This window comes from Coturnix japonica, chromosome 16, assembly GCF_054131305.1.
Source record: "Coturnix japonica strain WE chromosome 16, WE-NBRP24, whole genome shotgun sequence".
In the NCBI taxonomy this organism is placed as follows: Eukaryota; Metazoa; Chordata; class Aves; order Galliformes; family Phasianidae; genus Coturnix; species Coturnix japonica.
The window spans coordinates 15,175,974-15,200,335 of record NC_140678.1 but is presented as its reverse complement, the minus strand read 5'-3'; the positions used below and the strand labels follow the sequence as shown (position 1 = coordinate 15,200,335).

The 24,362-nt window shown below is 40.3% G+C and overlaps 1 protein-coding gene across 1 annotated transcript in view; it reads left to right on the top strand.

Annotated features, from left to right (window-relative positions):
• Positions 1–24,362, top strand: part of LOC146758286 (cytosolic carboxypeptidase 4-like) — an 80,065-nt gene that overhangs the window by 16,068 nt on the left and 39,635 nt on the right. The window contains exons 2-3 of the mRNA XM_085517303.1: positions 17,521–17,650; positions 22,009–22,140. Coding sequence (XP_085373429.1) covers positions 17,521–17,650; positions 22,009–22,140 — 262 coding nt within the window. The remainder of the gene's footprint in view (positions 1–17,520; positions 17,651–22,008; positions 22,141–24,362) is intronic.

The following is a 24,362-nucleotide window of genomic DNA, read 5'->3' as shown; positions in this document are numbered from 1 at the left end:
CTCTAACAAGCCTGTTTCCTGAGAGGATGGAGTTGCAACTTCCTCAGTTGACTCTGCCCTGTAGTTAAATACAGGACTTCAGGCTCTGTTGCTGTTGAGCTGAAAGCTCTGCTTCTTCAGAACAAAATCTGCAAAACACAAACCAGCCTAAATATATAGATAACTTCACCCCCTCCAACTCCTAGCACTGCTGTGCTCTGTTTTATTTGACAGTACAGCTTTTTCTTCACCAACTCTTCATGTGATGAGACGCTTATTTCAGCTGTTGACCCCTATCAGTGACCCCTCACTGGGAGATCAGGTGTAGAGAACCGGGCTATTATCTACCTTCCACTCCTGTGTTTCTAATCAAAGCAGCCGATTTTGCTAATGCATACAGCTGAAGTCACAGTGAGGAAGACCTGGCTGAGTACAGAGAAAAGAAGTGCTTGGAACGGTAGAGCAAGGGGTAAGAAATCCTAAGAGTAAGAAAAATCAAGCTGGGAGAAAAGATGAACAAGCAAAGCAGGGAGAAATGTTAAATTCAGTTTCATATAGAATGTACAGCCATGGCAATCAGTTCGTGGAGTGAGGCAGAGCATCACCCTCCATGCACCTGTCCATCCATGTTCCTTTAGCTTTCATACTCACTGAGGTGTCAGCAGCACGCAAGCGTTGTATTAGATTTTCAGTTTATATATTTAAGATAAAGCAGGTTAAAAAAATGAAATCCAGAGCGGATCTGAGAGGGTTTAGTCCAGGTGAAACACATACTGTGCTCTTCTGACCCAGGCATTGAATTCTTTGACATCTCAGATGCACAGAGTTCTGAGCCCCAATGCATTGGGTTCACAGAAGAGGAGATGGCAGGACTGTCACTTAGCATCTTCTGTTTCAGAACTTATGGTCCGTGCTACTACTGGCAATCACTGTTTACGGTTATTACCTGTAACCAGGTAAACCTTGTTAGAAAGGGCAGTGATGCTTGATAATGTATCAGGCATTGCTGCTGTTCCCTTCCTTGCAGTATTAGCATTGGTTCAATCATTTGAAACTCAGTTCCTTTTCACCATGATGTAGAGCTGTTACTGTTGTCACGTTTGAATGTTTTAACTGCACTTCAGTAATAGGCGAGTGATCCCAGTATCTTATAACCTGGCAGAGCAGGTTGTCAAAGGTTTACAATCAGAAATGATTGGCTGGCAGCCCAGGCTGGAAACTGACACTGCCTTTATCTGCCATGGTCTTTGATTTTCATTTTTTTTTTTCTGGTTTAAAGGTCCTGTAGTCTGTAATTGCTTTTTTTGGGCTGATAAGGTTGTATTGTTAGCCATGAATTTGAGACCAGCTGTTGTCTTCAGTAGTTGGATGTTTCACTGCCTGAGTTATAATTATAGTCCATAAATTGTGTTAGAATACTTGGTAGCAAGGAGCATACTGAAAATGAGATTCTTTTCAATATTTGTGTCACTTTGCAGAAGACAGAGAAAGAAGTATTGTCAAAGGACAAGTGTGTGCTGTTTTTCTTATCTTTCTGGGGCTTTGAGGTGAACGAGAGTTTGTCTGGCATTTTCTCTTGGATTGTACTCGGATAAGCATGTGGCACTACTTGGATTTACAGCATGAACTTTAAGCCAGAACCACCATGCTGCAGAAACTTCACAGCCATAGGAGTGCAGTGTGAATATCTTTTCCACTGAAAGACCCGATTCCTTGTTTGTAACCCTGCAGTGAAGCTGATGGAAGAAGCTCTAAGCAAAGTGCTGGCTCTCTATGTGTAAACAAAACAGCACTGAGAAATCCCCCAAGGTCCAAGCTGTTGGTTTTTCTTATGATTTATACCTTCTCAGTTATGTGAATAGAAACATAAATATTTACCCTATCTTTGATTGTTTTCTTCACTATCTCAGCATACATTTTCTTTCCTTGAGGTGCCCCCAAAGGGAGTGAAATCCCAATTTCTTTGCAGTTCAGAGTCTCTTTTATTTTTGTCTTTTATTTCTTAGCAGAAGTCTTTCTTTCTGTTTGCACTTCAGCTTCTGCCCTTTGTGTGCTGCTTTCCTGCTCTTCCTTTTTTACTCATTTTTTGTTTTGCTAATCCACTGAGATTATTGAAGCATCGCATGTCGTTACTGGTAGGTACTGTCCAGAACTCTTTCCAACCCTTTACTTTGTTCTTTGCCAAATATAGCTCGATATTGGCCTATGGTCACAGTTTTATCTCTATGGAATCCATCCATGCTGTCAACTATAGAATCTCTGTCCTAGTAGTTCTTTAATATTTGGAAAATAATTCATCTTCATTCCTATTCAATGCAATGGACTGTATCGTATTTCTTGAGTAGCTTTGTTCCCCATTGGCCTATTCTGTTACAATATTTTCCCTATTACTTATGTAGGACTGTTTTATATTAAATAATAGAGAGCGTTAAGTGGTTTTGTTATTAGTGTTCAGAAATCGTTAGTGTAGCTTATGCTCTCCTCAGACCCGAGTTTAGAAGATATAATCTGTAGTTTTCATTGCTGTGGCAGTTTCCCTTCATCAGCAAGGAAAAAACAAGTGGTGCTTGTAAATTCTCTGTCTAATAATTCAGTGATTACGATATTAGTAACATGTTGTGCAAAACAGGTGGTGGTGGGAGGAAGAACTAGAAGAGAAGAGAAACTGTCAGTCTTGAAAACGGCAGTAGATTTCTTTGTTTCTCCTCCTTGAAACTCATTTGGTTAAGTGAAGTGGGATTGGGTTTGATCGCTTGTTTGAAAAATCACGTTAAATAATCCATTTATCTGCGGGATGTGTGGAAAGGCCTCTGGATTCCATGACTTACTGTAAAGAGCTGTGGGGTTTCACTCTTGGCAACTGCATTTGATGCCACTCATCCCAAATAGGTAAAACGTACCTCAGTGGGGTAGGAAAAGATCTTGATATCATTTAAAAGCCACACTGTGGGGTTTATTTAGATAAAATTAACCAGTATATGCCTTTTTTTTTTCCCCTCTTTCTTTCTATTTTTTCTTCCAGTCGTGCGATATGAATAAAACATTTGCCTGTGTGGAGCTGATTGTAACGCAGTGTTCCTATTGCTTCCAGTAGGGATTTGAGAAGGAAGTTGCTTTTCATATACAGTCCTATCTGGTGGTTTAAAAGATAAACGTCTGGTAGGGAAGATGAATTGTTTCCATATATTTTTCGGTTATATTTCTTAATGGGGCACATTTAAGAAAGAGATGATTGTGTTTATGTAGAATGATGTGTGTCCTATCTGTGGTACATCCAGGTGTTTGAAGGTCATTGATGGATCAACCCCCTAAATGTGAGGCTTCTCTTTGAGCAATACTTTTCACAGTCCATAAGCATTTCTTCACTGTGGCTTTGAAGTGTACTGAAGATGGTTATTGTTGTTGGAAAGAAGGCATCTTTTCTTTAAAAACGTACAATGTAATGGAAGTTGAAAGGAAGGTAGAAAAGCACAGTGAGGAATTGACAGGCAGCTCTATCTATCACATGACAGTTGTACTCTAACAGGACAAAAGTTGACATTTGCTACAGTCATATTCAATAGGCGACACTGAGTGTCAATATGGAGCTCTGGGCAGTCGTTATAATGGCTATGAGTGGTAAGGGAGAATGACATTTTTGATCTGTTTACTGAGATCATCTTATATCCAGAAACTGAAGGAATAAGAATCTCTACGACTTGGCTCTAAGTAATTTATTTTCATTTGCTCCTCTTATTAATAGAAATCACTTCTTTTAACATGCACCATAATGCACTGAATGACAACAGTGATATCTTTGGCAGATTCTGACCCTACAAATGTACTGGAAATGCGTGTTCTGCTGGAAAATCAGACAAAATAGGAAGATACTGAGTTGGTGAACTTTCTTGTTTGCGTTGTTACAGGAAATGATTAAGGAAAACCAACTGATGGCCTTTTGAGTCGCATTCTGTGAAGCATCTCTAGTGCCATCAGCATGATGGGGAAATTGGTCAATAAAGGGGCAGTGGCTTATGGTTGCATTCTGCTTCCCCTGCATTCTGCTGTAGATCTACCATTGCTCTGCTGTAGTAAGTGAAATTAGTTTGCAGGCTGGTAGCGTTACTGGTAGTGTAACCCAATTGTGGTGTGTAAATTCCCCCATTTCCTTTTTTATCTTCCTTAAGAAACTGTAAACTTTATTTGTCAACCAGTCAGAATCTCTCAGTGAAACATCTGGCTGAAACAACTGCTAGCAGATAAAACAAAAACTTCATCACTGCTAAAAACAAGTAGCAAATGTTGTGTATGTGAGGATAGTGATGATAAGGGACCATTTCCTTTGGGAACAACAGAAATGAGGGATGTACCGATGCTTTCTTGCCATTCCAACTTTTGCTAGGACCTGATGTGTACACAAGTGTGCTCTGTTAGAGGATATTAGAGGATATATATTTGCTGTTCAGGAAACCTTCTCTGATAATCTGGCTTAGCCCAAGCCTGGGGTGAGTTTCCCTGCTCCATTTTTTGTTTGTGCTGATGCTTTTTTGACTCAGGGTAAATGGCAGATGAACTGACCCTTCCACTCTATGGCACTATGGTTTTGGTTGTGCATGAGTCATCTACTGGTATTCAGTACTTGGTGGGATGTGACCAGAGTCCTTCCTTACAGTGCTAGCTGATTTTTAGCCCAGGTTAAGTATCCATTAAAATGTAGCCCATGATCTCATGCATAAATGCAAGGCACATCTTCTCCAAATGTAGTGTGGATATTTTCTGTGTGGACATTCTGAGTGTAGTTTGAAACATAGATAAGTGATCAGGTTAATGGAGCAGCAAAGGGATATTTGCAGTTGCAAGCAGAGAGCTAGATAATAATAATAAATCAGTAAGAAACTAAAATTCAAACATCTCTCTTCTTTGATTGCCATTAAGGGATTGTGGCCATTCAATCAGTGGATATACTTTGCATTTGATGAAATCCTGGGATGTGCGTGTAAATAATACTTTGAAAACGTAGTTGACTAAACTACAACTTAAAAGACACATGATTTGACTGTACTGATTTCTATTATTCCTTTGTTCAAATGGCATCTCCCATATTACTGCTGCAGCAAAGCTCTCTCTTCAGAGAGCTTGTCAGTGGTATCATTGCTTCGAGTGCCTCAAGGGTTCTTCTCCTTGCTCTTCCCTTTGCCAACTTTCAGTCACATCTATGACCTCAGCAGGAATGTTATTTGAAGCAATGGCAGTGCTTCAGTTCTTCTAACAACCCTCTGCTAAATCATTTCCCTGAACTCAAAATGGCAATGCATCTGAACCACCGATGGACTTAGTGAAGGGAAAGTATGGGAGAGTTGGGAAGGGCTCAGCCAGATGCCACAGTGAAGCAAAGCTATTGAATATGTGATCATGCAAAAGTATCTTAGCTTCTTCCACCTTTGCCAGCATCTTCAGATGGAATTATCTTAGACGTAAGCTAGATGAAGGAGGTGCATGCACCCTAAAGGGTATATTCAGAAGTATTTCTCATCAAGTATGACATAATATTGAGGAAGAAGACATAAGTCTGTACTTTTGCATGTAACTGTCAGGCTGTTAATTTGTCCCTAGTATCTGTGAACCATCCAACACAGCTACTCTTTTAGACAGCAATCAGTACCCAATGCCACATAGACAGGAAAACCCTAACAGATAAACAAGAGAAAAAGGCACCTGCTTGTTCTGTAATCATTGGAAACTTGCTCAAAGTTGGAGTCATGAGGATTTCCTCTGAGATGTGTCTACTCTGAAATTCAGCTATTATCTTTCTGTTTGAAACCATTATGCTTAGGAGGTCACCTCATCACCTCTTCCAGTGGCGTAAAACCACGTTCTTGTGATATCTTCCAAGCAAGTCCTATTCACCTGACTGAGCTGGGAAGCGCTAGAATGAAATAATGCTCAGCAATTTTGAACCATTCCAACACCCACAAAATTTGTGTTTTCCTAACGTTTGCACACAATTGCAGTTACTGCCTTTTTTGCGAGGCAGCAGCTGGGGGCTGAGAGCAGGCAGCTGCAGCCTGCCACAGCCACCGCTGGAGTGCCTGCACATATAAAAATGATGGAACATCCAGCCCCGCAGTTCCTTAATTGCAGCTGGGATTTTGCAGCTGTGGAGTCATACCATGAGAAATACATTCAGTGCTGCCATTCAATGAGCATAATTTTGGGGCCAACAGATTTGCTGTGTGAGAAACGAGCTCTATAAGGCCTAGTTCTTCCTCTTTCTTTTTACCTTGTTGCTATCTCTGTTAGCTTTCTGTTCCTGGTATTTTGCAGCACTCAGGGCTAGAGATAAGCGTCTATCACGCTATCCACCACTAAGGAACTGCTGCTCAGACTGTGAGGAGGTTAAAAAAGTGTTACACCTTAAGAAGAATTAAAGATATTTAGCATTTCACAGCACTATATAGCACTATTAATTATATATATTTGGAATTAAGTTGTTCAAGAAAGGTGGAAGGCTGAAGTTTTTTTCTAGGTCTTCTGCTTCAGGCAATCAATGACTTTGCTTACAAATACACTATAAAGATAAGAAGCTGAGAAAGCACTAATTTACCTAAATTCAAACAGTAACAGCTGAACTACGTTGTTTATATATATAGGAGAAAGATAACTTAGATCTTAAGGTCTTTCCTTTGTTGGTGTTTATTCCTCAGTGTTTTTACAGCCATGGTCAAAATAATTTGCAACATTTATTCCAGTTGATCAGAATGGCCTACTTGAATTTGCACATTGATTTTTGTAGAGGATATTTCTATGAGCTTATCGGTATTGAATAAATGTTATGCAGCTGAGTCTTTAATCTCTCCTGGGTCTGAGAGGGGCGGGATAGCTCAAAGTACAAGGAGTCCTGGAGAAATTCAGAAAAGAAAAACACTATCAGATAACATCAGAAATATTCCAGAGCCTCGTTAGCCTTCCTGCCTCTATTTATGATTCTAAGCACATGGTGTGTTTCTGTTTCAAATCCATCTTCAAACAGAGAATTTTATTCCCCTGTACTTCCCTTCCATGTCATTCTGTGGATAGAAATGCTATGGATGCCCTCCACTGAAAAATATGGTTGGAAGTTGCGTCTAAGGTTGTTTCTTTGCAGTGATGAAATATTGGTCTTTAGAAGGCAGTTTTGAAGCTCTTTTGGTTTAAAGTTGGTGCTTAGCACAATTTCTCCTTCGTGGCATAAGTAGTATTGCCCTGTATGATGCACTTAGCAATAAATCAGTACTGTTATTCACCTGTTAGGTCTGGAAGGTCCATCAAGAATTAAAACATAGAATCATGGGCAAACCCTGCTTTACCCATGAGGTGATGAAAACTGTTTCTCGTATTAGAGAGAAGAAAACTGTAGTGCTCGGTCGTTAACTTAAGTAAAGGTAGACAGTATGGTCCTACTCCTTGTTTAGTGACTGAGCATGTAGAGCAGCCAGCAGACACATGTTTTTTAGTGGCACTGTATCAGCTTTTAAACATGGACCTTTGAAGTAGAAGAGCTATAATGATTCAGTGGTCCTATTAGTGTTCTTATCTTGTACCCTTTTCTCCATGTCTAAATGAGAGAGCTTACTGTGCTGCCCTTTGCTATGTCGTGAGTTATTTCAGCTTTTGATCAGAACCTGAGGTTTTGACTCACTGACGCAGGACAGTGCTTCTAATCTGAAAGTTTTTTAAGTGCTTTATTACCAGAATTGGATGCCGATCATTGATTTTCTTCATAAGTGTCTTCAAACCCATTGATGCCCAAATATCCTTAATTCATTACCCTTCAAGAGATTTTTCCTCTACTTCAATACATTAAAAACAAGGGAAGGGAAGGAAGAGCTATGCAGAAACTCACCAAAATACTTGGAAAAGTTCTGTGTCCTCCATTCTAGAATATTGCTGATATATTCTGATACGTAAAGCTTCCTGATTCAATTGAAGAACAGAGATAAAAACGAATAGTAAGGACCATAAATTAGTTGCCCTGATCCAATATGTTTTAGGAAGCTAGTTAAGAATTTCCTGACTTTGGAAGATGCTGAGTGCTTGCAATTCTATTGAACTTCAATAGGCAGTGATGAGTAGCTCCATATTTTGAAAAATCAGGTCATTTATTTCAGAATTCAAGTAACTTCACTTTACAAATCTGTTTCAAGAGGGATTTTTTTTTGATCGTACGAGCCCCCAATTAAAATTTGCCAATTGCTATGGAAAAAAAAAAAACAGCTTAGATTTCTGCTCACATAAGTATATAAGAACCGCTTACATTTGTTCCTATCTACTGTCCTAGTTTTTCTTTGACTTTTGTTTTTTTCCACTAGAATCTTCCAGCAAAACTGCTGCACTTAATGTGTTTGCCCTGGTTTCTAAGGCAGATCTCCCCTCAAATTCAAATCCTTTTTCTTAGGAGTCTTCATTTTTCTCTATGCGCCCTCACTTTTCTGTGCCAGCTTTACTTACCACTTGCGTGGCATCTCTTAAACACTTGGCCCAATCTCACCATTATGTGAGTTTCCCTGGAGAATTGGGTCTGTTTTGTTTTGTTTTATAGCGATTTTATCAGTTACTGCATTTTATATGGATATTTTAATTTATTTTTTTTTTTCCTGAATGTTTTGCAGACATTTACAAGCCCATCAGGTTTCTCCAGTGAATACTTTATTTTAATAAGTGGGTATTGAATGCTTCGTTTAACTTTACTATTGTGCAGTGCCCAGAGACACTGTGCTTGGATGAGCAGTTACGTAAGTGCAATTTGTTTTAGTGCATCTTTTCGTATCAGAATTAGCATTCAGTTGAGCTTTGAAGTCATGTAGTGCATAAGCATAGGGGGAAAGTAAATAAAACAACTTAGTGCATCTGCAGATATAACCCCAAACTGATTTACTTATCTGTGCCTGCTCACTCTGCTCAGTGACAGATCAGTCCCTCAGATGCTTTTCTAGTGATGGTAGAGCAGCGGTTGCCTGATCTCTGAGGATGCATGGAATGCGTGTCTAGTTCAATAGAAGACATGCATTTCCCTTCAGAGTCAGGTGGAATGCATAACTTGAAAATAAGTCTTTTGTTGTTTTTTCAGTGTTTTGCTCTGGCTTTTTTTCCTACTTTGACATGGAAACTGTATTGCAAACAGACCTGATCTGTAACTATTGCTTATCTCTACAGAAAGGAACACTTATTGCAAAGAAATCAAATTGTTTCATAGGAATTCGTGACTGTTCAGTGGACTAGGCAGGCAGAGCTGGAAATTCTGTGTTCAGAAAGGGGAAAAGCTTGCATTCATGTATATGATTGCTGAGTAACCTGTGAGGAATTATTACTTCATTGCGGGGAGATTGTATTTGTCATGCAAGTAGCCTGTGAAGTTAGTAGGCATCGTCACACAACAGTGTATATATCCTGTTATAGCGGGCATTTCCAGTGGAGCTGTAGGCATCAGTAGCAATATGATCACAATCATATTGGTTTTAAGGCGTGACTGTAAAAAGAAAGGGAGAAAAGTAGGAAGAAAGAAGGGAAAGCTCCTCCAATGTGAGTGATTAGCAAAGTCTAGTGTTACTTTCTTTAACTGTGCCTGCCATGGAGAGGGTGGTTGACAAACTGTGTTCTTGGGTTTGTGTTATTTCATAAGCTACCGCTCAGCATATTTCTGGTAATGGTGCTTTGTCAGTACTCTAATTTACTGACGGAGGAAGTATAGTATGTCTTCATATATGTCAACCTGCAGTCAGTTCCAGCATAAATCACATCACAGTCTCATGTACTGAGATCTCTGCTCGTGCTGCTGTCAGTTTGCTGAAACAAGTCTGATACACAGATCTTTGCAGGCCCCAAACTGAAAAGGGACTCTAGGTTTCCAAAATTGGTTTGTCTTCTGAGGTAGGCGCACAATGTCCTGATCAATGACTAGCAGGAAGCGGGATGTTACAAGCTGGACAAAACCTTTTAGATGATGCTGAACATGATTAGACCAGGATGATGTTAGTGATGGTCCAGAAGGGAACTGTATCATAATATCTTGGACCACAGTCCTTGTGCAGTGTTTGTTTCATTGCTCTCATTACTAAAACAAAAGTGCAACGGTTCTTCAGCACTCACTGACAATGTTTTTGGATTACTCCAATTATTCTATAACTTATTAGCAGAATATTTCTGATTCGTAGCATCTGTTCTGAGGTCTTTTCCTCCCATTCTAATTAACATCTTCAGTTCGCTCTTGCCTGTAGGAATGAGTGCTACCTACTGGACTATGGGGCTGCATAAGGATCCTAGGAAAATTGAACAGATCTGAAGGTATCTCTGCACATTCTATTTATTTTTTATTCTTGGCCTCTACGCAAGGCTCTGCTTGTAGTTCTTATTATTGATCTATGATGCCACACTTTGCTCTTATGTGTCACTTAGTTGGGTTTAAATTTTAGAACAGTCATCTGGAAAATGTATTTCTTAGTGTTCATTTGTATATGGAGATTGCACTGATATAACTACCCGATATTTAAATCAACTCAATTAATGCAATCCATATGTGAGCAATTAGCTTAAGTCAGTTAAGAACCTTTCTTCAGGTATATGAATGTAAACCATATTTAAATTAAGAAAGTGAACAATGCAAGACTTAGAAGCAGGCTGAAGGACATTACTTCAAAAGTAAAATGTTAGTTATTCAGTCCTTTGTCTTGAAACCTCTGGTTCTGGTCTTAATTTTTCACTGATTTGCTACCTTGTTGCATGAGTGTCTTCACTTTTCAATATTTGTGCCTGCAAAATTAGGATCTGCTGAAAGAGTTTGTAGGAGGATGAGGCTGTCTTAAAGAACTGTTTTCTCCCCATGGTAAACTTAAGCTTTTCAATGAGTAATAGTCAAAATTGGAGCCAAATCTTCCCATTTAAAAACATCATTTCCATTTGGAAATGTCATTGCAGTGCCATTTGGGAGTTGCTTAGCTGTCCCGTTGTCCTGGCTTCACCTGCCTCCCCTGCTGCATCTTAATTTGTGCATCTTACTGAATTAGTGTTGTCAGCGCTTTAAGTTGTGTTGTAGGACACGTGGCCCAGACAAAGAGGCGCTTTGGCAGAGAAGAATGAGTACCTTAGAATCCTTAAGTGCACATATTCTGCCATATGCTGAGGGCATCTCTTAAACAGTTTAACATTCTGAACTGGCCAATTTGAAGTTTTGATGGAAAACTCCAAGTTTTGAAGAGAATGAGCTGAGGAAAAGCTATGATTTCCAGCAGGAAGCAGGTACTTGTTAAAAGAAAAATCTTGAGTTGAAAATTACTTTTTCCAGTCAGAACTAGTGACTAAAAATTCTGTTTTGGGCTTTCTTACCAGTGAGAAAGTATTTGAAGTTGTTGCAAAAAGGGTCTAAAGATGACTCAATCTCATGGTAGGTGTCAAGAAACTTTCAGTTTTTAGGTGCTTCCTGAATCCTTATTTACTCCTCCACAAAACAGTACAGATCATCATAACTTGCATTTTCCTCATAAATGACAGTGCAAAGTGTCACCAACTGCAGGTGAATTTGTTCTCATATTTGATAGTTACTGTTGTTGCAGCTAAAATAGTAGAAATCTGATGAGCGTCCTTTCATGTGGAACTGAGGAGGTAGTTTAGCTGTGATAAGGCTGTTAACTCACCTTTTCAGTAGGTCATGTGAACTTCTTGTCTCATTTGATTATGACATTGACAGTGTTAGCTGGGAATGATGCAGATCTCATTCTGTGTCTAACTGGTTTGTGACAAAGTGCGGCTTAATGAAATGTGTCCGCTGAGAGAAAAGGAACTCTCCTATCAGAACAAGGACAGAGACACAGTTACACGGACCAAAAGGAGAAAGCACAGACTAAATCATTTATCTTGGGAAGGAAGAATTGTCCACTGTAAAAAAAATCAGTCAGATGTAGAAGGTGAAACTCTGAAGGCTCGTTATGCTAATTAGCATCAATGCTCTGATGTGGGTAGGCAAGAAGAAGCTGATGGAGTGGTGCTTTAGAACACCATTTGCTCAAGAGGAAGTACAACGCATCATGGATTCATTAATCTGTGCTGAAATGGAAAAGTCTTTGAGCAGCAGTGGTCTAAAGTGGTCAGGATCTTTCCAGTGGCCTTGTTCAGTTGGTTGGCAGCCAGATAGTACGAGTGTCATCTAAGAGATAAGCTATGATCAGTAGTGAATTGTTAGCTGCAGTAATGTGGATGGAAACTGCTTTGGTCATTGGTGCCTGTATATATGCCTTGCAGATATTCACCTATATTTCACTGTGAACAAATGAAAATCTGGTAACTTCAATCCCTGAACAAAGAAAGAACATTGCCCCCTTTGTTTCTTGAAGTAAATGGGGAAGGGATCACATTTCTTCAGTGAAACCCCGTGGCTTGCCAAGATGCCCAAGTGAGGTATCCCAGAGGGAACTTTAAGCAGCTCACTTAAATGATGGGAAAGAAGTTTCACTATGAAATTAATGATGCAGCCCAGAGCACAGTAGGAAAACACCTTGCCCTCTTTTCCCCCATCTTTGATTCCAGCTGTAGAGTCCTGTAGTGCTTATCTGTATATTTATCTGCTATAAAATGAAATGGATTATATGAAGAGCTCTACGAAGCAGTACTCAGTACTTCAACATTTCTCTAATGCAATTAAGGCAGATATTTCAGAAAATGGAAGACTGTTAGTTGCCATAAGCTGGTGTTTCATTGGATTGCACACAGTTTAAAGCCTCCAATATTGCTGTTGTTGTGGGGGCTTCCTGTTTCTAGAATGACCATAGACATCGCAGGGCAATGCTGTAATGCAACGACTAGATGGCATTGGATGAGCATCTCCATGGAATAAATGTATGGTGAATGTAGTCAGTTCCAGCGCATGGACTTCAGGCTGTAAAAAAATAATTCTATTTCTGTCACATCTTCCTTTTAATTATGAGGGAGGGCTTTACTGGTTCTGCTGCTTTCCAACATCACTGCCTTGTTCTCTGAAAAGGTTAACAATCAAGAAAATTCACGATTCCACCTGCCCTCTCCACATGTACTCACATCTCAGGTTGATCTGAGCTTTCTTAATTGCAAGACCAAAACACCTTAATGCAAATATTCCTCTTGCTTCCATCCTGGGTAAGCAGTAGTTATTTATAAGTCCAGCATGCTGTGTCTGTCTGAGGCTGCCACACGCTGTTCAACGGCATCCTGATGTTTACTTGTGCCTACTTTCCTTTATAGATATTCTTATCCTGTGCTGGTACTGCTGTCTGCTTTTAAGATGCACAGTGAATGGTGATGTTGCTCTCTACATATCAAACACAATGCATCCCTTTAGATTTCATAGTTCACTGTGCCCCAGGTGCTGTTATTATCAGTCCTGACATCATTCATTTGATATGATGGGCCCTGTCTTTCCATTTATCTGTAATGGACAGGAGATTTTGAATCATTTTATCTTCCAAGCACAGCAACATCTTTTCTTTAAAAAGTGACTTTCCTCTCTTTCCACTTCTCGCTTTCTTCCTGGTCTAATATCTTGTGCATTACATTTATCCCCCCCATGTCTTTATTTCATATTTCCTTTTCCCTTTTGTTTTAGTGTTTTTTTTTTGTTTTGGTTTGTTTTGTTTTTTGGTGTTTGTTTTCTTTTTTCCCCTCTCCTCCCCATGTGTTCCCTTCTCTCTTTTTCCCCTCTCATTTTTCTTTCCATGCAGGGCATCGAACCAGTCTTACAGCAGCCAACTGAAGGGTTCTGTTGACAATATCAGCCTTGGGTTAGGACTAGTTCATGTCTCCCAGTCCAAAGACATTTCAGAATTCAGTACAGTTGGAAGCTGAGGCGCTCAGGGATCTTTTGCTTTGCTCTTAAACCAAGCAGACCTAAGGGTGAGAGAAAAAAAGAGGATGAATCTTCATTAAAACTTGATGTCAGACTTCGAGGTACAAGATTAAAAGCAAGGTCTTAAAATTGCAAACAGACTTAAAATATCATTCTGTTTTTAACTGAATAGGTCCGTGCTTTAGCAACTTAACCTCTTTCTCATTAACTCTCTGTGAGGTGTCCCTGCCTTCAGAGCAAGGTCTAATGCTTCTCTTAGAAGTGCATTTACTGCCTGTGTATTCAGAAGAGAAAACTCAACCTCATCTTTATGACTGTGGTGTATCAATTTGAGATGTTAAGGATCTGGCTTTTTTAGAGTAGTTCTCCCATTTGCAGTTCAGAATGACTACCTGCCTTTATACATCTTTAGAGGTGCGGCTTGCAGAGGTGCAGGAGTATTACTGATGATGTGTACTGATATTTGAAACCAACAGTCATCAACAAATTCACCTGTGGTTGAGTTTTCTTTGCTCACAGCCAGTCACAGGAGAGCTGAGCGTGTTCCATCAAATCTTTGCTTCAGGGTGTGGGCTTGACTACTTTCTGTTCATTTTCCAGGGCTGCATGGCACTAGTATATCTGAAAGGCAGACAACCCAAGCGTTTCTTTCCTCAGACAGTTGTGAGTGCTGGGTGCTTTGCTGTGGATCACTGTGGCAGTGTTTTCTGGCTACGTACGTTTTTAGAACACCTTAGTTATGCTTTGAGGGTCCCATCTTCTACCAGCTCTGTGGCTTTTCCTGAGTTATTCTAGAACTACTTACAGAAACGTTACAGCCCCAGAGTCTGCTTGGAGGAGAAGGTCAAAAGTGTTTGGTCTTGATTGGTGGGAGAGATGTGTGATATTTGCACAAACTACTTCAAATTGTGGAACTGATCCTTTCTACAGTAGCACTAATGGATCGTGTATCTCAAAGGTTGTGGCCGAACGTTTAATGGAGCCACTTCAGTTCTTATGTAGAACAAAGGAGCAAATAGTTTCCTTTTTTCTGTGCTCTGGTAGTCAAGCAGTACCCCAGGAGGCAGCTAACAGCTGTCCCACATGCTGACCCCCGTCAAAGAACTGTTTAAAGGTAGAAAAGGAGGTAGAGCTATAACAGAAGTTCAATCCAAAGCATCAGACTTGTGAGCAAGAGAAATACAATTTAATTACGGGTAATCTGTTTAGAGGTAGAGGTGGGGTTTCCTTTACTCTATTGGAATTCCTTGTGGCAAACATTTTCATCACTTGGTTTGAGCTGCTGGGAGTCCCATCCAGGCTGTCACGTAGTCTCACTAATGCTGCAAAGGAGAGAAGACATAAAGCACTTAAAGCAAATACAGTAGCTTGGAACTACGTTGTGAGAAATGCCTTTGGTTTGAGAAGTGAATTTCATTAAATCTTGCCAAATGTAGAAAGCCAGTCTCAGCTTTCCAGTCTCTTTATTTGCTATCAGCACTTGAGATCAGCTTAATATTTTACCTTCACCCTTGGATGCAGAGCATAACGGACAAAACCATTATCTGCGAATGTCATCGCTATTAGGAGAGGAAGAGAAGGAGGAAAGGAGCAAGGGAACAGAGCTGGTGGGGATCTCCAAAAATAAACAGCCTATAACAGTATGGTCAGAGGGAGTGAGCGAGGTTGGAAAAATCAGTGTCTCATAATTTAATTAAAGTTCTGCATCTCCTTCAGAGCTATGGCTACAGGCTGCCAGGCAGAGGGCTAATATCTAAAGGTCATTCGAATGAGCGAAGATACTAATCACTGGAGGACAAAACTGAACTCTGCCTCCCAGTTCTTGCCTTCTTGGTGAGATTTTACCTTCCTTCCATTATAAATTAGCCTGTGAATGTCATGGGGCAATTGAACTGTCATAGAGTCTCCTCTAGGAAGAACCTCCTTTTGTATCAGAATGATGGAATTGGTAAATTGCAACATGGGCAGAGTAAAGACTGAAGAGTGAGGGTACTGTGACCTATGAACATGTCAGCATGCTGTGTACAAGATGTGCTTGTGAACCAGCCCTACATTCCAGACCACAGTCCATAGCAGAATCTAATGCTGCAATGAGAAACACTGCAATGCAACAGGATCGATTAGTTTTTCTTGCCTCCTTTTCTAAGAGAACATCTAATTTCTTCTTGTGTTCAGAAAGAAGAATAATTTATATATATATTTACAAACTGGCTTTTTGTTTAGTGACTTTTAGAATGGAGTTACGCCTGCTGGAAGGAAACTGTGTATGCACACAAGTTCTTGGCAGAAATACACTTGTAAATCTCAGCTGAGCATCTGTTCTCTTGCAGGTCAGGAAAGGTGAGCCTGCAGGTAACTTTGCCTGAAGGGCTATTAAGAAACATAACAGAAACGGTCATGTTTTTACATAGAATATTTGGTAGAAGCATTCAGTGACTTCTCATGCTTTTGTTACTGGCAATATTTTTCAGCTTTCAGAATGAGCAATGTAGCAGCTGTGGGTTATGAGGAAAAAAGGGAATTCAGGTAACACTGAAACTAGAGTAAAGTCAGAATGAGTCTTGTGATGTTGCCAGAAACCCCAAGATGGCATCAGAGACCTTGTTTTTCTCCATTAGAAACGTATGACATTTTTAGTGGATTTTATTGTTTCTTTGTTTTCCTTTCTTAACCAGTTCTCCATTGTATCTAGTATTTTTTGAAGTATTCCAGCCTTAAGACCTTTTTTCTGCAAGCATTATTTGCAAGGCTCACTGATAACGCTGGATGCAATGCACCCCAGTTGCAATGCGAGATTCTATCTTCAGACCGCCAGATTGTGTCCCCAGGAATACATCTGTACTTATTCTGTGACTAGGAGGCTGGAACAGCAAAGCTGGATGTAACTCTGTAGCTAGAAATTTGTCCAGTACTTACAATAATTAGGCTCTGCAGTGCACACAATCACTAATGAGGGAAATTAGTCAGATTCTGCAAAATTGTACAATGATGTGCTGCTCCTTACAATCAAATATCCTGCAGATTTTTTCACTGATCACTGAGTCAGGAGCAGAATATTTTCAATCCAACTAATGAAAACACTTTCTCAGTGCAAATCTAGGATCCTTATTTAGCTTTTTATCCAGTCTTTGCAGTGAATCTAGGTAATTGTTCCACATAATGATGTAGCATGCATCAAGATCTTCTTGATGTGCTTCAGATAGCTACATTTCTCATGAGCGGAGGAGCTTAAATGAGATATCCAGCTCATCTCATTTAAGTGCATACATATTTCAGGCTGGTCGAAGAGATTCAAGCACCTGTCTTCAATTAGAATGAGTAGGAGTTGGATGTACTTATTTGCTGTGGAGGTTTTGAGAAGCCTTTGCTGTGCACGTAAGCTGGGTGAGTTTTGTAGATAGCGCAGAATTTAGAGCGTTTCCGAAGGTAATTTTGTTTGTAAGTGGTCCTGATTGTGTATGTACTTAAGTAAAGGAAAATCTGCATTTATTTTCAGGGCTGTAACTGTCTGAATTCTGGAAGGAAAGGGGATGATAAAATCTGCATGGTGGTACGCACCTCTGAAATGTACCGACTGTTGATTCATTCCAACCCAGTGTTAAAAGTCTTTAATCTGTGTTTTAATTGGCATTCCCCATCTTTGTGCCAGGTCTTGCCAGAATCAGGAACTCTTTGGAATCAACTTTTGTTTGTGATGTGTTGCTTTGTGATTTCAGCCACCGTTGTTCCTTGAGTGGAGATGATCTGAACAGGCAGTGGCTGACTCCCAGTTCTCAGCTCCATCCAACAATTTACCACACCAAAGGTCTTCTGTATTATCTGCGCAGCATCAACCGGGCCCCTGTGGTGAGTAACTCCCTGTATCTTCTATGGGTTATTGCACGCAGATGGATTATTGCAGTTGTGTCAACAGCCCTGTTTTATGGTTAGAGATGTGGAAAGCATACTATACCGCTATACTTTCATCATTGTGGGGTGTTTTTGAAAGTCTTGGGTTATCTACTGAATCTTCTAACGAACTCCAAACTTCAGAGTCTTCGTGCACCTGCAGAGTGAATACAAATTCCTTACAGCTCTTTAGTATCCTCAAAGTACTTCAGCTAAACTAGATATTGTTAGTAAGTTATTGTTATCTTTCTGGCAATGACAGGAGAAATTCTGTGAAGACATAGTCTGGATGGATCATGCAAAAGCCCAAACTGGAGCAATCTGTGCAATCAGAGAAACACAAGTTAGCTTTCAAAATGGTTGAACTTTTCTGCTGCTTCAGTGAGAAGAAAATGACTTTTTGGGGGAACTACCGGAAGTTCATGAGGGGTGATACTACTGGCATATGTCTGGGATCTGTCCCCATCTGTTCGGTCTTGATGCCCAACAGAATGAATAGTTCTGAGACCTCAGGATAAAAAAAAAACACTGATGGTTTCAAATGTTGATGAACAGAATGGAAGTGGATGGAACAGCAAGTTGGCTTCTTATAGCCCCAGTTAGGCAGGAAATGTCCTAAGATGCACTGTTCACTCTGGTCTTGATGAGAAAATCCTCAGACAAGGTGAAAATGTCTGTGAGTTTCTTTAAGTGAATATTTGTGGAAATATGCTATTTTTGGCCTAAATGACAGCCCTGACATCGAGCTCTGCACTCCAAGGAATCTACTGGAAGTTCAGCTTGTATCTGAGAGTTTATTCCACCTACATTTTCTTTGGGTTTTGAGCTACATCTGATCAGTTTTGTTTTATTGTGCTAATCGTATTGGGCCTTTTTAATTTAAATTTATCATAACCATCCCTGTCACATCCAGATGCATGAAGTTGAACATGCGCCCAGTGGAAGTTTTCATCTTGCTGAGTGAAGTAAGACTATTGATCGTATCATGTCTCTCACTCACAGGCAGTATGTCAGACGTGGTAAACTGATTTTTTCTTTGCCTTTGAAGAGTACATTGATTTTGGTTTATACATGCTCGCAAATGTCTTTTCCCAACTCCAGAAGAAGCTGGATTTCTTCTGCCCTGCACTCACTGCCAAGATGCCATGAAGGCAATTTCACTGATAGCCAAATGATTTCTGTGGAGTGAATTAGTTTAATTTATCTTGGGGATGCGCAAGCAGTTTCTTCAAAGGAAAGGAAAGCTTCTTGAAAGTGAAAAGGAAATAACTTTAAAGTTAGCGGCCTTTCAAACCAAACCCATTTTAATTGGTAACTTCAGCCATAGAAAACAGCCATCTAAGTGCTTTATTTGTTTATTTATTTTTGCTTCTCTTGTTTGTTTTGGAAACCCTAGTAAAAGAAGGGGCTGGATACGCTGTAGTATTGCAACTCTCCACTGAGGGTGGTTTCTTTTCAACTGAGAGCAGCGGGAGTATCAGAGAGCTAAGCTTGGGAGCAGCTAGGACTGAAGGGGAAAGAGATGTTGCTTTTTCCCCTTGAGCATTCGTGGTGAGGAAATGTGCAGTTTGTGAATTACAGTTGACAGTGCACTTGCAGGATGCAACAGGAAAAGTGTAGCTCTTACAGAGGGATCAAGCTGCAGCAAAGAGCAAGTTACTTTTGGAGGGGACAGGAAGATGCTGTTAGGGACCAGGAGACACAAAGCGGTGTTTGCTTTTTGGGATATTCTATCAAGGTTGGAAACAGAATCTGACTGCAAGTACATAGCTTTTTGTGAGCAAAGCATCCTAAACGTGTCTACCTCAGCAGTCTGAGATTGGGTCCTCTCACGAAGCTACTAAGGAAAAAAAAGAGTATTTGCATCCATTTTCTGTCTTGCTTTTCCTTTGTTTTAAAAGCTTCCTGATTCTGTGAGTCATGAGGGGGATTGTTTTTGAGTTTGAAAGCAGTCCTTACCTTTGTGGTGCTCAGTGCTGGCACATTACTTTAAATAGATAAAAATTTGCATGTGTGTCTTGAGTCATACCCCAGTGAACACCAGACTTGGAATTTGACTGTGTGTTGGTGTCACAGCTGTACAAGAAGGATAGAGAGAAAAAAGGGGTGGGTAGGTCTCAAGTTTACCTTGTGGTTGCCCAGGCTTAACCCAAGGAAAGTTCTTCATTGGGTGCTGCAACTATAAAATACAGTTTTGTCTTGGCTGAGTGGTGAGGCTTGAGCTACTCTGTAGAATAAAAATAGAGCAGAAGAATGCATTGTAAAAACAAAAACAAAACGATTTGTCATAAACATTGAGAATAACTGCAGTGCTCAGTAAAATTAATTAAAATGTAGGTATATATGATACACAAATGGAATGGAAACATTTCCAGTAGTGTTGACTTCTCTGCTGTGGAGGTGGGTGGCAGTCATGGATTCATCCCATGGCATGAAATAGTGGTGTTACAGAGCCTGGCTTTTACAATGCTTTACTAATATGGAAGGCTTGTTCCAGACTTGTCACTTAAGGATTCACTCTTGAGATGCAGAATTATGGACCTCCTGCTTATCAGGCAGCACAGCTATCTGAGCAGCTGATCATCCCTGTGTGGTTTCTGATAAGTAATCTTTTAGGTAATAATATATGCATCTTGCATGTTAGTAATTCTGTAAATTGGCAGGTAATTGATACCTGGTTGAGCTGGGATCTCTGCCTCAAAATAGAACCACAGCTATAAAACCTTCTTTGATATTCATAGGAGTAAATTCTAGTTGGTACCTGTGGTTAAACTAATCTATGACTGTATTGCTGGAAGCATAGATGGAACGCTAACTGGAAAAATGCCTGTCATTAAAAGAACCAATAAATGCAGCTGTTTAGAAGGGGGCTTTATGGGATAATTCCCTGTTTTTCAGGCAGTTGCTTGAAGTGTAGGACTGCATAAGCCCCATGTGTTGGACTGGGTGATCCTTTTACAGGTCCTGTCCAACTCAGGATGTTCTGTGGCTATAGCAGTCCTGTTAACTAGGACTTGTGGGATGAATCTGCGTGTGAGTGTCTTAGCATCTCCAATCAACGTGCAGCTTGTCAGAGCAGCTGGAGGAATTTAAATGCTCAGTTCCTTAGGTAATTAAACTTCCTGACTGGCTGCAGCTAAACTGAGTTACTGTATAACTACTAAACAAGCATACTAGGGTAAAACTTGCCTTAACAGTTGGTGGAAGAAGTTGATCTATTCCATCTGTTTCTCTCCTCCTGTCTATGTTTATATAAGAATATGTATCTTTCTTCCTCATCTTTTTAATTGATCCACAGTGCTTCCCTACCTTATGACACCTGTCCCTTTGTCTCTGATAGATGCCTCAGAAAACTATTTAAATGATATCACGATGTTCCTTTCTAATCGGCAATGAATATTGCCTTAAAACAAACCAATTTCTTCTCTTTAGAAATCCTTGTCTTTTCACTACTGGATTTCTGAATGTTTCTGATAAAGACATGGAGAATATATGTAACAGCAGTGTCTATATTGACTTCATATTCCGGAGGGCAATGAGATTGATTATTATTTAACACTTGGGTCAATATTTTCCTCTTGGGTCATTAAATCGTGATTTTCATTTTTATCAAAGTTGATATGTGCCTATGAAGGCAATCAAAACTTCCATTAAAACCTGGAATGTACCTTGTACCTAGTTTATATGATAGCTGACATGAGAGATGGATTAAATAGATACATTACGTTGTGTGGAATCAGATTATTTGTCTGACAAAGATAATGTCCCGTGCTTTATGTCCAGGAATTCATGTAAGTATCTGACCACATACAATACATTTTTACACAACTGCACAATTACATTTTCCTAAACATTGTGTAGCACAGTTTTTGTGTTTAAAGAAGCCAAGGTGATTAATTGCTGGCAAAAGGTGCAGTTTTAAAATCTCCTGAGGCTAATGCTAGAGTTGAGAAGTCAGAGGAGCCCAACAAATTGCTCCGTTGTATCATAAGTTACCATGAACTCTCAGGTTCCTCGGTTGGCATGGAATCTTGCACAGATGTCATGTTTATTTCTGCTGTGGACAGAAATGCACCGGTGTTGACACTGGATTCATGAGATCATGTCAGTTCCAATAGGTAAAACGAGGTACGGCTGACTAACAAAGTTTGACACTGATTATAGGCTTGGCCCAGAGCTCTGCTCTGAGTTTGTCTGAAGAGCACTGACAAAGGTGTAATTCCTCACATACAATCCTCTAGTATTTATAGTGTCTGTTGTGAAGAACCACAAAGCTTACTTCAGTATTACAGATTTTGCCTTTCTTTCCTCCCTAGGTGTTCTGTGACTACCATGGACACTCCCAGAAAAAGAATGTGTTCCTCTATGGTTGCAGTATCAAAGAGACCTTGTGGCAAGCAGGTTGCGTGGTCGACACAGCAGTTATCACAGAAGATGTTGGCTACAGGGTATCACAGAATCACAGAATTACAGAATTACCCGGGTTGGAAGGGACCTCAAGGATCATGTAGTTCCAACCCCCCTGCCTAGCAGGGCCACCAAACATACACATTTACTAGATCAGGTTGCCCAGGGCCCTGTCCAACCTGGTCTTGAACACCTCCAAGGACGGGGCATCCACAACCTCACTGGGCAGCCTGTTCCAGGACCTAACCACCCTTCTAGTAAAGAACTTTCCCCTAACATCCAACCTAAATCTTCCCTCCTTCAACTTAAAACCATTTCCCCTAGTCCTGCTATTATCAGCCCTTTCGAAGAGTTTACTCCCCTCCTGGGAGTAAGTTCCCTTCAGGTATTGAAAGGCTGCAATGAGGTCACCTCGCAACCTTCTCTTCTCCAGGCTGAACAAACCCAACTCCCTCAGCCTATCCTCATAGGGGAGGTGCTCCAGCCCCCTGATCATCTTTGTGGCCCTCCTCTGGACCCTTTCCAAAATCTCCATATCTTTTTTATACTGAGGGCTCCACACCTGGACACAGTACTCCAGATGGGGCCTCACAAGAGCAGAGTAGAGAGGGACAATCACCTCCCTATCCCTGCTGACCACCCCTCTCCTGATGGAGCCCAGGATCCCGTTTGCTTTCCGGGCTGCCAGAGCGCACTGCTGGCTCATGTTAAGTTTCTCTTAGTAGGGTAGGTCTGCTTTGTTCCTTTCTACAGTTGTTGGCATATATGTGCACCTACATCCCTCTTTAAGATGAGGTCAGATCACAAGTTCTGTTGGTAGGTGCAAACTTGTCTTGCAGCAGAGGAGTAGAGATCCAGAAAAGTTTAAATGATTCCTACTATCTTCATGCACCAGATATCTGCGAGAATATTGTCAATAGGTGGATCTCTAATTCATTTCATTAAGATGCTGTTTTGTTGTCACTGCCGCTGACTAATAGAAATGTTGTATTTTTGTGTTTTATAAGTTCCAAGTATACATGTGCTTCTCTCACCCTCAACTCACGAGAAGTCCCCGTGGAAACACTTGTTTCACAAGGAAAAGCAGGAAGGGTGCTTACAGTCAGAACATCGCTTGTTGTATTTGAAATCAGTGGGCTTGAAAAGGCTGAGGATAGTTCACTGTTACACAAACAGAATTCAAATGCTGCTTTCAGCATCTGGTGCCTGTCTTGAATCTGCAATGAAGAAACCAAGAGCAAGCCTCCAAGGGTGTCTAAGAATCTGCAGTGGCCTAGATGAAAGGCTTTGTGATTGCAAAATATGGGAAGTTTCTCTCCTTCCTCCCATGAGTAATTGGGGACGATCCTGCTCTCCATGTATTTACTTCCCAAAAACATGAGCAAAATACCTCAAGAAAATTGTGATTTTTGAACAGCCTTTGCTGTAGCCCTTGATTCGTGGGAGAAAGAGGCATTGTTACTTCCTAATACTTGGCCTCAGATGACATGCGTAGCATTGACATTGGAAAACCCAACTTCAGGATTTCTCCTTTTAATCACCATTCCAGGCCCCTTTGACAGTAATCTCTGAAGGGACCTCAGTAAAGAATCCTAATTCCATTCTGACCAAATGGGAACGGAGGTTTATGGACATGGGCAGCACCCCCGTTTTTGTGCATGCTAAATCCAGCTGTATGAGAGACAGGGAGCATGGTTAAAGTAATGTGTTGTCATAAAAGAATCCTTTGAAAAGATGCGTTTTCACCCTCCCAGAAATACAATTGAAAGGTAATTAATGAGAAAAGCAGAGGGGAAAGAACTATTAGTGTGAAATCCAGTGAAAGCTGGTAAAATGAAAGGAATATTAAATTCAGATTTGAAAATGCTTCTAAATGAGTCCTGACTACAGAGACATTACTGTTACCTGCCAGCGTTTTTATTTAATCAAATATAGAAGACTGATTATGCATATAATTTCAATTGTTTTAAAAACTAAACTGGATTAGAGATCTGATTATGGTACTTCATAGCATATATTTACAAAAATCTGTGTGCTGTTTCAGATAAGGACAGAATGAAAACTATCTGAACCTTCACACGCAGTTTAGCTGGATCTCATGATTGTGTTCAGGATTATAATTGTTTGGGTGACTGTGCTTTATTTTTAACCCAGCTCCAGGAAAACCTGGATGTGTTGCTCGGAATCATAATATTTTGCAGCAAATTGTACTTTGAGGGCAATTCAGAAGCAGTGGATGTTTAGTTCAGAGCAAGTAATCAAT